At 37.6% G+C, this 14718-nt stretch overlaps 1 protein-coding gene across 33 annotated transcripts in view; it reads right to left on the bottom strand.

Annotated features, from left to right (window-relative positions):
* Nucleotides 1-14718, bottom strand: part of NT5C2 (5'-nucleotidase, cytosolic II) — a 139433-nt gene that overhangs the window by 72485 nt on the left and 52230 nt on the right. For all 33 annotated transcript variants that reach the window (XM_070556765.1, XM_070556895.1, XM_070556782.1 and 30 more), the window contains exon 2: nucleotides 2865-2986. In XM_070556765.1, the coding sequence (XP_070412866.1) occupies nucleotides 2865-2986 (122 nt within the window). The remainder of the gene's footprint in view (nucleotides 1-2864; nucleotides 2987-14718) is intronic.

Raw genomic sequence — 14718 nt, 5'->3', positions numbered from 1 at the left:
TTACTAGATGATCTCTCTTCACTGCATAATTCTAGCCCTTGTTTCCACTGATAAATATGTTGTATCATAACCAAATATATACTTTATAGCATAAAGACTAAGCAAATAATTGAAAAGAAAGTATAAAACACCTCTACCTAATCTCTTCCAAATGCATATGTTACGTTTTATTTATATAGATACACATATACGCTCTGTTTTACACTTTAATTCCTATGCATATCTAGCAACATGTCTCACACACTGCAGAAGATCATTCGTACCCACTGACTGATTTTTAGTCTTCATACATTGATGGGAACCTGAAATGTCTTTACTTTTTCAGATTTTAAAGAATAACAGCAGCCTAAACATCTGGAAATGCTACATAGTCAGCAGATGTTTCTGCTTAATAGAGTTAAATCAATTTGCTGTGAAATACCTTGTTTCCTTTGAATAAACACACACCAGAGAATTCCTATCAGGGCTGAAATCATGACCTGACTGGGCACTTGTTCAGTAAATGCATGGCCTGTTTTCACTTGGGAATCAATTGATTAGACTCTAACATGCAGTGTGGATCATAACTCCCAAGTAAGCAATTATTAGCTGGCAATTAAGTTCAAAGCAACAAACATTTATCGAGCATAGAGTTTTTAAAGTTGAAAGAAGCCTTAGGGATCTTCCTACTTATCCCATCATTTTACAGACTAAGAGACCACCACCTGGAGAGGCTAACTGGCTTCCCCAGGGTCACAATATCACAAAACCTGAACTCAGCTCTCTTACTCTGATTGTTTACTCCTTTTTCATTGCTTAGAACAAATTTCAGAGACAGCATTATAATCTTGTATTCTGTCATCTTCACTAACGTCCCTAGGCCCAGTGTATCATAAATACACTCTGTATCTGACTCTCAAGACTTTTACATTTTTAAAGCAGATAAAATCAGTTGCATGTATTCTTGTAGATCTTGATTATTAAAATTATGTACAAAAACTCAATATAAATTTTTTGGTTCCTTGAAGTATACCACTAGTAAAAATATCGCTTATTTTACTTTCTCTGATAGATTTGTACCAATAAGTGATCAAAACAGAAAACTTGTGGAGGCTATAAAACAAGGTAAATGGGTATACTGCCTACAGTGGGATGGATTGGAGATTCTACCTTGCCAAGACAGAGATTTGTTGCCAGCTCATATGCTTAATTTAGGTCATATTCTTGAGCTCCAGGAGTAGGTGAAAATATAAATACTCATGGGATAAAGGTGTTGGAAAAGGATGGTTTCCATTGCATGAAGCTGTTGTTCAACCTGTTTAACAAATACTTGAAATTGTTCTGAATAGTAAGAGAATATAAAACCCCTTTGACCAAACTGAATCAAGAATGTAGAAGTTATGAGTGCTCCCAATGAACATAACAAGCGAAAAGAAAAAGCTGAATAAAAGATCTGAAATTTGAAAAAGGCAGTATTCATATTTTAAACAGAATACAAAAATTAGCACGTTTTGTGAGGTTCAGGGTTCACCCTTTGCATCCTTCTAAGACTGTGACAGGTTGACAAGAAGGTGTGGTTTTCACCTAAAAGTAATAAAAGTTTGTATATATCATGAATTAACTGATTTGAATAAAGGTTTTTGCTTGTGAAAGTCAGTTTTTAATTTTTCACCTTGAACCATCTCTTGATATGTTTCCAAAAGATTATTATATAGTACAAGCAGTACTTACAATATTTCTTTATATTACATTAATTTTTCATAATGTAGTCATTAAAAATTATTGTTGTAAATTTTAAAAAAAAGCTATCTAGTGAACTGACCTATCATCAGGCAAATATCACCAGCCTACTTTAAAAACCAACTATTCATACAATAATTAACTTTCAAAACATTTTCTCAAGTAACTATTTTCTTCAAAATATTAATGCTTACAAAACACTAAAATGTTACCTAATTCTGACCCTAGTTTTCCTACACAGAGAAGAATGGAATCAGGGTTATTTTTTAGTCTGCTTACAAAAACTTATTTGAATAAATGAGTTTAAACCTCTTTCACTGAGATTTTTAAGTAATACTTCCTCTTTCCTCTAGCCCAGAAACAAATGAGTAATTAGGAGTTGTGGGAGACTTCCTGGAGTTACCACGCAACTTTTTAGTACTGCCAGTCCCACCAGCATTTCCACTTATTCCTGGCTTTCTCAGGATGGAAGGCAGAGAGAGTCTTGCAGGGCCCAGATCTTCCTATTATAAAGTCACTGCAAGCATAAACTTCTAATTTCTGTCTAAAAACAAATAATTCCTAAATGCAGTACCTAGTTCCAAGTATCTTAGATACTTAAGATTTAGGTAGAAGAGGCCATTTAATTGAATCCATTAAAAGTGGTAAACAAATTGAACATACATACATTTTAAACTTTTAAAGGTAAAACGATTTAGAGAAAATTTTAAAGTCTTAAATTAACACAAGAAAACACTGCTAATACCCAGAGTTACCCACATTCAATCTAACATACAGCAGCCAGGCGAGACAATTTTAAAAATCTATTTGAAAATTATAATCAGTTTGTGGTAAATGTCAATTAAGAATTTAATTCTTATTAACTAAGGTGCAATCTTCTAGCAGCTGAAGACTCTGCTCTTAAGGACTTTCATTAGTAAATACAAGAAGCAGTAAAAAAAATGTTCTCTAAAATGCAGCAGCAGCAGTATGGTATACCAGCGGTTAAAAGTCTAGACTTTTGACTACGTTTGAATCATGAACTAGCTGTATAATCTGGGGTAAATTATTCAACTTCTCTATACATTAATATCGTCATCTGTAAAATGATAATCTGTGCCCACTTTATAGACCTACTTTGAGGATTTAATAGACAAAATACTTACCGATGAAAGGCTTCTCGCCGATATTTTTTCAAGGCATGCTTATCCATGTTAGCAGGCATATCTGCTGCATTCTGTAATCGATCACTCCAGGAGGTCATTTTATTTTGTTTGTATGCTGAATTCTAGAAAAGAAAATCAGTAATTTAGTAGCTTAATACTGGTATTGGTATACTGATATGTAAGTTTTTAAAAAATTTAAAAAAACTCTAGCTTGCAAATTGCCTGATATAATTATCTATTTAAACATATTGAATATGGTAAATATAGTGAAAAACATACCAACACTTCTAAACTATGTAAATTTAGGAAAGTAGTTTCATATGGTAATTTCCATCCAGAAGGATCATCTATATCACTTCCAAATAATTAAGCATGACTGCCAATAATAACTAACTTTAATCACAGATTCTAGAAAAGAGCCTAAGATGACAGATTTGTGAAAATATATAACTTTCAGTATGTATGTTTCAAAAAGTGTGAAGCAACTTTTTAATTCTGATCAACATACTAAGCTCAATCAATGGTGGTAACAAATATAAGTAATGAATGTTTTATTTCTAATTATATCATGCTTTTATATTTTTCTATAAGTTATCTTTCAGCTAGTATTCAAGGCTAGGGACTAGAAGAAGAAATACACTAAAACATTTCATCTCATTAGGATAAACATCTAAAGCGAGCTAAGCACTTAAGTGTCTTTATGTACTTTTATACTAGGCACTGTTCTAGGTTTGACTTCTGTTTTTGAAATTTTCATCTGTAAATAGTTCTAAATAAGGATGAAAAATATTCCTTTAGAGTTAACAAGCTTAACATTTTATTAGAATACCAATATTTCTGAAAACATCTGCAACCTAACTTTTCCAATTTTGAAAATGTTAACATCATTTATGACATTAAGTCAATTTTTAAACAAACTATCTTTGTAGCCTTTTTAAATAATTTACTGAGGTGAAATTCACATAAGAAAATGAACCATTTTCCTATGATTTTATCTAACATAGCATCACTATGACAGACTTGTGAACTCTATCCACAGTCTACCTAATGCTTAACTATATTTCATGGGACGATAAAATTAAAGATGATGATTCTTTATCATCTGTCAAAAAAAGAAAGAGAGAGAGTTCCAATAAGGAGGTAAACATTTGATTTGTCACCTGTTTCCAGTGTCAAGCTTAAGAGTAGTTTTCCCCGCTAAGGTACAGCAGTTGTAACTGCAGGCCCTCCAGGACCAGGTAGTTCAACTGACCCCATCTCTTATCACCACAGTGATTAAGAACTGCCTTTCAGAAAATCTGCAAAGTCACATAGCCAGGGCACGCACAAAAGAAGAAATCGTGACATGAAACAACCGCGGAACCAAAGATCCTCCATCCCACAGAACCCAAGGACAGGTACATAACCGGAACTCGAAAGTTGGACTCTTATCAGAAACGAAGGGTCCCTCATTCTCTTCAACCATCTCTGACTGCAAAATGGAGTGCAACTGCATTTTTATCCGACTGTAGTTTCGGGAACCGCCCCCCTATCCCCGCCCTCCCGATGATCCAAGTGTTAAAATTCCTTCACCACCTCATCAAAAATGTTTAGAACCCTGTCGTAAGTGTTTAAAACCTTACCATAGATACTTCAAGCCTGCCAAACAAAACTTGTCTCACCAGCATTTTGTACGCCAGCCTGTTCTCCCTAACCTCTTAAATTTTGCCCAAAATCCTGAATCAGAGACAGATCTGAGGGCACATGCTCCCTATTCTCCCTGCAGATCCATCTCACAGAATAAAGCTGATCTCTTGTATCAAAGGCTGACGCTGTAATTAACTGGCTTGTTTACGCACATCAGGCAGAGAACCCCAATTTTGTGTGGTAACAATTGGTGACCATGAAGGCACAAGGTCCTGTGGCCACCTGCCTGAGGCTCTGGAACCCCCAGTAGGGTATAGGGTCTTTTCATCAACCCTAAGTGGCCACCTAGACAGTTTCATCTAGAGGCTCAACTGATTGGATTCTTGTCCACCCCCCCCCCCGCCCCCCGCAGTGCTCCACACCCCAAGGCATTTCTTTTTCCTTTGGGAGAAGAAAACAGCTCCAGGATCAGATTCTTTTGGATGAGCGACCTCGTTAAAACACACCTGTACCTAAAACTGTCTAATCTCTCAGGATTCTGGATTAGAGGTCCCACTGGTGAGATTTTTTGCTGGGTTAAAATCTCAAGGCTAGGATTGTGGGTTTAAGGGAGACAATATAAAAGGCTTACAGCCACTGGGGCACTCAAAGGGATCGGGTTAGAGTCCTGAGCTCTGGGATAGGGTCACAGGGTTAGGGTCTCAGGAGTCCATGTTTGTCTATGTCTCACTGTTGTATTTGTTAAAATTGGCTGTTTGGGGGACTGAATTTCTCCGTGATCGTAACAAACTCTCTTTAGAAGTTATCTTGGTTTTTGTGGCCACCTTGGGAAAAGCCACCCAAAAGGGGATAACTGTAAACAGCTGCCAAGACAACCCAGGATAACTTAAAATTACAGTGGCCACTCTGGGCTCCTGAGTTTTCAAACTGAGAAACAAAGAAATCTTTAAAGAGTCAAGGGCTCCACCTTTTGACCTAAAGGTTCCAGGAACAGTAAATATTTACAAAGAACTGCAGAATCTTACCAAGCTTGTTTTGTGTCCTGACAGTCTGGCTTGAAAATCACTGGGGGGGGGGGGGGGGGGGGCGGGGGGGGTCCCCAAACTACAGTTGGACAAAAATGCAGTTGCACTCCATTTTGCAGTCAGAGGTGGTTGGACAGAAATGCAGGTTGCACTCCTGTCTGTGGCTAAGGGACCTACCAAACAGCCATCAGCCTCATGTAAATTACACTGGCCATCAGAAGGAAGCCTTGGCTTGGCCTTCATGGTAAGGGTCTAGATTTCGAGGACGCTTGAAATTTTCACAATCTAGTTCTAGCTGCAGCATAAATATACTTTTGACCGGCTGTGTCTAAACTCTGAAACAATGGAAAACGGTAATTCAATCCCCACCTGTAGCCCCTCAGGCTGCATTTTCCCAAATATGGCAACTTTTAGCTACGAGTACGTAGTATGAGCTACTGAGTACTCCCTGGTTTATTGATCTTCTCCTCCCAGAGATGGTCACTATTTTTCCTTGTTGCTGTTTTTTTGTGTCGTTTGTCATAAAAGGAAAAAAATGATAGGGCAAGATGCAGGCATCCTCATAAGCCTGTTATCTGGGCAGGCCTGCAGTAAACTTTGCTGTAGGGCCAGCCTATGAAGTATATGCATGAGGTGGAAGCTGTTGCTAAGGGACATCTTGAAAGCCAAAAAAGGCTGCAAAATTGGTGGGCAAAGATCAAGCAGTCAAGAGCCATCAGAGCGCTCGCCACCACAAAAAGAGTCCCATGATAGGACAAGTTGGTCATGGAATGGGATAGATGACCACAGGTTCCCTGCCAAGCTCAAGAAAACGTCCATGCAACAAGGTACTCTCTAAACCACACACAATCCCCAAACCCGCAGGACCTCTCTCCTAGGTATTAATTTGGCTCAGAGAGACTCAACTGTTAATGTGCATACAAGATGACTTTTTTGAAGAAGAAGATGATTAGCCCTCAGCTAACTACTGCTCATCCTCTTCTTTTTGCTGAGGAAGACTGGCCCTGAGCTAACATCTGTGCCCATCTTCCTCTACTTTATAGATGGGACTCCTACCACAGCATGGCTTTCGCCAAGCAGTGCCATCTCTGCACCCAGGATCCAAACCAGCGAACCCCGGGCTGCCAAGTAGCAGAATGTGCGAACTTAACCACTGCGCCACCAGGCCAGCCCAAGATGACTTGTTTTTTCTTTTGTCTTGTTCTTTGTCTTGAGAGCTTGGCTTTGTGACTTCTCTGGTCTCCGCCATCTGGAAGATGCATGTATTGGCATGCATCTTGGCAGCCAGTCGAGTAGACTGTGGTTGTACTCTCTTTGCCCTGCAGTATCAGCTCTCAGGGGAGTTTGTCATGAGGCGTCCCAGTTCACTGGGGCCTTTTGTCTTCTCAAACTTCACTGCTTATTAGTACACTACCACATGTGCAATGGAAGCCTTTGCTTTCTTGGACTATTTTTCAGAGTAAACTTTCTGGATCTTGTGAGGGCTGCTTCTTTTGCACTCTTTTGAGAAGGCCTCCTGCATCCATAGTTAAGCCATAGATGCTTACTGGTTTGAGTCACTATTAAGATCCTACTTGCAATGGTCAGAGGATGCATTCTTAAATTGAAAAAACTTCTAAATTGAAAAAACGTAACTGAAAGGGTAAGTCAACCTCTTTTATCCTTGCAAGACTGGAAACTCAGCTCTAGAGGCAGTTTAAACTCCACCCATTTCCCTCATCTCAAAGATCCCGGGGACTATCTAGCCCATCACTAATTCCTAGGATTGAAGAAAGAAAAAAGAAAAAAGGCCATAAGAGTAGCCTCGCCAAAAATCTAGAATCTTGAGTGTCTTCTCCAAAAATATTACAAAAGGCTCAAATAGAATTTGGATTCATAACTAGGGAGGCTTGTATTACTGTACTTGATTCACGGCATAACTTTATATTTTATTTATTTTATTTGAGGAAGGTTAGCCCTGAGCTGACATCTGTTGCCAATCCTCCTCTTTTTGCTGAGGAAGACTGCCCCTGAGCTAACATCTGTGCCCAACTTCCTCTACTTTATATGTGAGACGCCTACCACAGCATGGCTTGCCAAGCGGTACCATGTCCGCACTCAGGATCTGAACCGGCGAACTCCAGGCTGCCAAAGCAGAACGTGAGCACTTAACCGCTACGCCACCAGGCCAGCCCTGATGGCGTAATTTTAAAACAAGAGCTGTGGAGTCTCTGTGTATGTGTGTTTATATATATGTATGTATGTGATATCTTACATCTGGATGGTATAATTTCTAAAGAATTCTATTCAATTGGCTTAAAGTAAGCACTTACATAGATTATTTCTAAATATAATAGCAAGTAACCCAAATGTCTTTCCAGTTAACATGATATAAATTAACTGCTCGTATATGAGAGCTTATTTAAGATTGTTGGTTTGATTAAAATGGACATGTCCTCAAAGTTATCAGCATTGGATATGATGCAGACATGCAGCCTTTATTCTACATTTATTGGTCAAATAAGCTGATGTTATCTTTATTACAAAACTGATTAGCAAAAATAATAATTTTAAGTGATAGCCAATTTTGTCTAATGTCTCATGAAGTTTTATAGGCAATCTAAGTAGTTATTGGGAATGAGTAAACTAAATAGATGCGAAAAAGATAAAAGTGTTGGGTGAAATTTTTAACAATTATGTGTTATGGCATGAATATTTAAGATAAATTCCAAAAGCTCTCTGGTAATTTCAAACTTTGAAGTTTTGCTAAGTGAAATTGATAAATTAAAAAACTCATTGAATATCAAGGTCATTTTCAAATAAGATAACATACTGAAATATTATTGCTAAACATGTCTATCTACTTTTGGCTTCTTATTCCAAAGAAACTAAAAGATGTTTGGGTCTATCAGTAAACACATCTTGTATTTTATTAAAAATTGTACTATGAAGTAGCATGTTTATAAACTTGCCAAGTCACAAAAAGCTAACATAAAAGACAGTTCTTAATTGCTTATTTTTTAGTTTTCACTAAAAATTAAGGTCTGTAAGGGTTAAAAATTCTAATTAATTATGTAATTAAAGATACTAAAAATTAATAAGGAAAACATCTTTGTATTCAAGGAAAGTAAGATGTTAAGTTGTCAGTAAGGAGTGGGAATTGTTTTATTAAGAAAGATAAATTTGTCCTTAAATACAAGGAGGGGAAAAAAAGGAAGGCATGGGACAAATTCTGAATGTTATAAGAAATTTAAAGAAGGTCTGTGGAAGAGGAACCCCAAAACAGAGTTTTATGCATGGTCAAGTTGGCTAAGATTGAAATAAATCTAATTAAGTAAATGAGTTTTAACGTCAAAAGTAAGCTGATACAAAATTAGAATTTGGTTAGCTCTCTCTTAAAAGGATAATTTTCTTGAACTTTTAGTCTGCTCTTGATAAAGAGATGATGAAAGGTTTTTTTCTTTGAGTAGCCTACCAGAAGGGTAGAGATTTTATGTTTTATCAAAATAAATTTCCTGTATTGTGTTTATCAGGTCTTTAGACACACGTGCTAAGGTTTTTCTTATATCTATTTAATTTTCTGCATTGGCCTGAAAATCTTTGTCACCATGGTTAAATGCATAACTAAGCATTGTTTCACAGGGACCTATGATATTATGTGGGTAAATGTTATTGCTATAAGTGTTTTAAAAATTAGCTAACATTCCTAAAATTCTGATGTGTCCTGGTAGTCAGCCATAATTCTAGTTATTATCTTGAAGTGTTGTATGTCACAGAAATAACCAAGTCTTTGTCAATTGCCATTTTTGAGTGTTTTGAGACAGTTGTTTTACTCTGATGTTTTTGCAAATATGTTTCATCTTCAGAGAGATTCATGGAAAGGACTCTGACACTTACTCTAGAATACAGGTTTCTGATAAATCTATAGATCATAAACCTGAACTGGGCAAGAAATTACAGAACTCTAACGGAGAAACTGATGACTTCATGAAACTGCTAACAGAAGATTAAGAACAAAAATCGATTACACCAGACAGAATAAACTGATGAGGATGATTAAAATTTTTATTACTTTTCATTTGAGATACTGCCAGTTTTTTTAATGTTTTGTTTTTTTCAGATTTAAGGAAATCTTTTTGCTTAAGCTAACTATGACTTACAGAAATTTGGAAAATTATAACTTTGTAAGCAGAATTGAAACATCTAGCTTTTTTCCCCCCTACCTGATCCCTCTAGAATTTGGAAACTCTTAGTGAGTACTGTTTTCATGGCAACACAGTTATTTGCATAAGTTCAATAAGCATCTGTTCTCCTTATAACAGGACACAATTGGAAACATTGCTTGTATTACCAAAGCCTTGAATGGGTGTCATATTTGAGACAAATATACAGATTCAGATACAAGACAGCTTTTGAGGAACAAAGGTTGACTGTATGGAATAAAGCCACTTGGAAATACTGGCCTGGTATCTTGCTTACAGGGTTCCCAGCAATCTCACCAGGTGAGTAAAAAAGGTGATTTCCCTGAGAGGTTCAAGGAACCCTTGGGATATTTCGGGGACATCAAAAAGAGAGGAATTCACCCAAATCTGTAGGTATTGCAGGCAGAGTCTGATGACAAGTCCTTGGCTTGGCTTTCCTGGCCTCAAGAGGTTGTTAAAGTTCAATCTGAGATTCCTTAAGAAAAGTTCCAGCAAAGTGGATTTAAAAGAGCCAATATGGAGCCAGCCCAGTGGCACAGCTGTTAAGTTTATGCACTCCACTTCAGCAGCCTGGGGTTCGCCAGTTCAGATCCTAGGTGCAGACCCACACACCGTTTATCAAGCTATGCAGGTGTCCCACATATAAAGTAGAGGAAGATGGGCACAGATGTTAGCTCAGGGCCAATCTTCCTCAGCAAAAAGAGGTGGTGGATGTTAGCTCAGGGCTAATCTTCCTCAAAAGGAAAAAAAAGAGCCCATATGCTCAATGCTATTCTTGCTGTACCTATGTAAATAACTGGGCCAAGTTTATTGAAACTAGACTTATTTTGCCAATAAGTGAGTCTTAATTTGGCTATCCTTGGTAAAAATGATGGTGATTTTAGAGAGAAAAATTATGTTTCAATAGAAACTACAGTACACATTCATGGATATTTGACTCTAGTTCTGTTAATTATCTTTGAGGTTTTTGTTTTCTATCTGTAAACTGGACCTGATCTTGAATTCTTCTAGTCTCCTGAAATATCTGGCTACAAATCTCTAAACTAATGTTTTCAATTTCTTCCATCATTTTCATTTGGAATAAATGAGAACTGAACCTTCCCTTTTCCCTGAAGCCCTGCAAACTGAAGCTCGACAACTTGATATAAACTTAAGAGAGATTCACGTTTGTTGCTGTATAAGCCACTCAGAAAGAAACTTATACCCAAGGACATCGTCAGAGACATTTCAAACTGCAAAAGATGCCTCGACTCTGACAACTAGAAATCCTTTGACTGGCTGCCCCCTGGGCTCAAAAACCGGTTTATAATTTGCTCCAACCATTAACCTTGTTTTTCTTTTTGCTTCTCCAGAAATGCTTCTTATTAAATACCTGGTTACTTGCTTACAAAATATAGGCCTAACTTTGTGAGCCCACCTGCATCAGCTTCTTACTAAGAGACTGGTTCAGTGAGATGGAACAACCTATGCCTCTTATCAGCAGGAAGAAGCTAGAGCAGTCGTCACCCTATGTCACTCAAAATTGAGGAATGAATCAACACAACAAAAATGGGGGATCTGTACCCACAGGTCCTCCAGGACCAGTTCAACTGATTCCATCTCCTATCAACACAGTAATTAAAAGTTGTCTTTCCGGGGCCAGCCCGGTGGCACAGTGGTTAAGTCTGTGTGCTCTGCTTTGGCAGCCCAGGGTTCGGATCCTGGGTGCGGACCTACCACCATTCATCAAGCCATGCTGTGGCAGGCATCCCACATATAAAATAGAGGAAGATGGGCACAGATGTTAACCTAGGACCAATCTTCCTCAGCAAAAAGAGGAGGATTGGCAGCAGATGTTAGCTCAGGGCTAATCTTCCTCCAAAAAATAACAATAATAATAACACATAAATAAACAACCTTTTGGGGTCAGCCCGGTGGTGCAGTGGTTAAGTTCGCACGTTCGCTTCTCGGTGGCCTGGGGTTTGCTGGTTTGGATCCCGGGTGCAGACATGGCACTGTTTGGCAAAAAGCCATGCTGTGGTAGGTGTCCCACAGCAGATGTTAGCTCAGGGCCAGTCTTCCTCACCAAAAAGAGGAGGATTGGCAGTAGTTAGCTCAGGGCTAATCTTCCTCAAAAAAAATATAAAATAAAAAAATAACCTTTTAAAAAAATTGCCTTTCAGGAAATCTGCAAAGTCATGTAGCCAAGGCATGTACAAAAGAAGAAATCATGACCTGAAACAACCGCCAAACCAAAGATCCTCCTTCCCATGGAACACAAGGACAGGGACACAACCGGAACTTGACAGTGGGACGCGTCAGAAGAGGTCCCTCATTCATGAACATCTGATGTTAAAATTCCTTCCCACCTCATCAAAAATGTTTAGAACCCTGTCATAAATTTTTAAATCTCTACCACAAATGCTTGAAGTCCACCAAACAAAATCTGTCTCACCAGTATTTCTATGTGCCAGCCTGTTCTCCCTAACCTTTTAAATTTTGCCCCAAATCCTAACTTGGGGAGACAGATCTGAGGGCAAACGCCCCCCTGTTCTCCCTGCACATCGATCTTGCAGAATAAAGCTGATCTCTTTTCCCAAAGGCTGATGCCATAATTAACTGGCTTGTTTATATGCATCAGGCAGAGAACCCCAATTTTGTGCAGGAACACACTGACTAATAGTGAATAAAAAGCTTAAATTTCAATTCTCTTCAAAAAATAGTGGTACAGTTAGATAATTCTTTGTTTAAATATAAAATATCCAGCCTACAAAGTACTTGTACCCGAAGAGTAACAACTGAAATTAAGTCTCAAGCACTTAAAATAAAGTTTCACACTTTAAAAATATTTCACAGGGGTCTAGCCCCAATGGCCTAGTAGTTAAAGTTCAGCATGCGCTGCTTCAGTGGCCTGGGTTTGGTTCCTGAGTGTGGAACCACATCACTTATCAGTGGCCATGCTGTGGTGGCAGCTCACATAAAGAAAAGAAAAGAGAAAGACTGGCAACAGATGTTAGCTCAGGGCAAATCTTTCTCAGGAAAAAAAAAAAATTCATACACACAACGTACACAATTCCCTTCAGCACTAACATCTCCCTCCCCCAAAGGAAAGGAAATCAGCTGCCCCAACAGCTCCAGGTAACTGCTGAAAACAGGAAGCAAAGAGTAACTGAAACCACTAAGAAAAGCCTCCTTAGCAATCTGCAGCCTAGTGAGCAAAGTCATTTTAAACGTCTGTTTCAGGTCTTGTCAGTAATTCACCTGGAAAGAAGTGAGTGGCACTTACATAGAATACGTAGCACAGGTCTATCAGGCAAACTGTTTAATACACGTGGCAGTTTCAATCAAATGTTCATTTTTCAAGGAAATAAGTGTGTCAATATAGATAACAGGGTAATGATAATAGTAAATATGTACATTCAGTGTTTTACTAAACTTCATTGGAATTTATTTTGTGTTTGAAATACAAAAGTTAGAATTTATACGTTTTATAATCAACCATTCTCATTCTAAGACCACTGAACACTGCCCTGAAACCTGAACGGAATGGATAATGTTGAACAGTTTCTTCAAGTTTTCTCACCAGCCTGAAATTTATTTTAATCTTCATAAATACAACTTTAATTGCATATTACACATATTAAACTAGTTTATTTTATAGAAAAAGAAAAGTTAAAGCTATATCCTTTTATCTGTATGCCTGCTATCATACAAAGCAGGCACATTTTACACACAGCCTTTGAAAACCCTAATCCTTGATAGATGAGCAAGTAAAACCAATGAAGTATAGTGGTAAGTCAGTTGGTTTCATCATTATGTTGCAGTCAAGAGTCCCCTCTATAACATGACCACAAACCAACTTACTTACAAATACATTCCCTGGAAAACAAGGGAAGTCAGATCCAAGTTTAGATTAATTCTCCTACTAATACCACTGACAATCTAAATCACAATATCTGTAGTTAACAGGGTCACCTCTAACTCAAAGAACAGCACTCTGAAATAAACCATAGCTTTGAAGGTATTTTTGTAAACTGTGCTCCTTCTAATCATAAAAGTAATACATGGAAGGATATAATCACAAAATATTTTAAGATGAAGGAATGACAATTTTTCCCAAAAAGGAAGACTCCTTAAAACTGTGTTGTGTGTAAACTGTGTTAAATGTTTCACTGCCTCTTATCTTTTAAACAGCTCATGATGAACAGTTTTTTGTTCATTTTTCATTTCATTATTTTCATTCAGAGGTCTTTATATCATTTGCCCCAAGTTGTACCATATATTCCTATAAAAGGCCAACATTCATAGTTTGCACACACATGTTTGCAGAAGACTAACAAATTCCATGTAGTAAAATCGCACTTACCTACCCACTGGGACTTATCATTTGCTATCCTCTTACCCTGCTTTCTTTTTCTTTTTCTTTTTTGCACATTAACACTTCCAGACATAATATATTTGACAGTTTGCATACTGTCAATTCCTGTCTCTAAAACGTAAGTTCCATGAGGATGAAACTTGTTTTGTATTGCTGCTGTTTTCCCAGTTCCTTGAACATTAGACCTACCTGATACATAGAGACAGAAATAGATGAACGCCTAAACCTCTCCACTTTTACGCTTTTCAGAGGATAATTCTTGCGTAAGCCTCAAAGTGCAAGAATACTGCACAGTTCCTCCTTTTAATGCTCTAAATGAATCTCTGTGAAATCTACTCTTGGTTCAAAAACATGTAAGATTCTTGGTTTGATTAAGGTAATATTTTGCTAACATTTTGACATCAGGCCTTGGAACAGAAGGTTCCTTGTTCTCTGACAGGAAATAAAACTGAGGAGATCTTGTCAAGTGAGAAATGCAGTACCTGCTGCCTTGACAACATGATTTTCTTCTTCAAGCAACAACATGCTCCAATCTCTAGTTTGAAACCGTAACCAGAAAATATAATTTATTTCATATGTTCCTGAAGTGTCAAAAACATACCAAAGACTTGAATTTTGTTATGTTCTCCTGAACATTCTACTGCTGCTACTCCTAGAATTCCATT

Source organism: Equus przewalskii, chromosome 1 (genome assembly GCF_037783145.1).
Source record: "Equus przewalskii isolate Varuska chromosome 1, EquPr2, whole genome shotgun sequence".
Lineage (NCBI taxonomy): Eukaryota > Metazoa > Chordata > Mammalia > Perissodactyla > Equidae > Equus > Equus przewalskii.
Note: the sequence above shows the minus strand (reverse complement) of the source record. Positions and strands in the feature narration are given on the sequence as shown.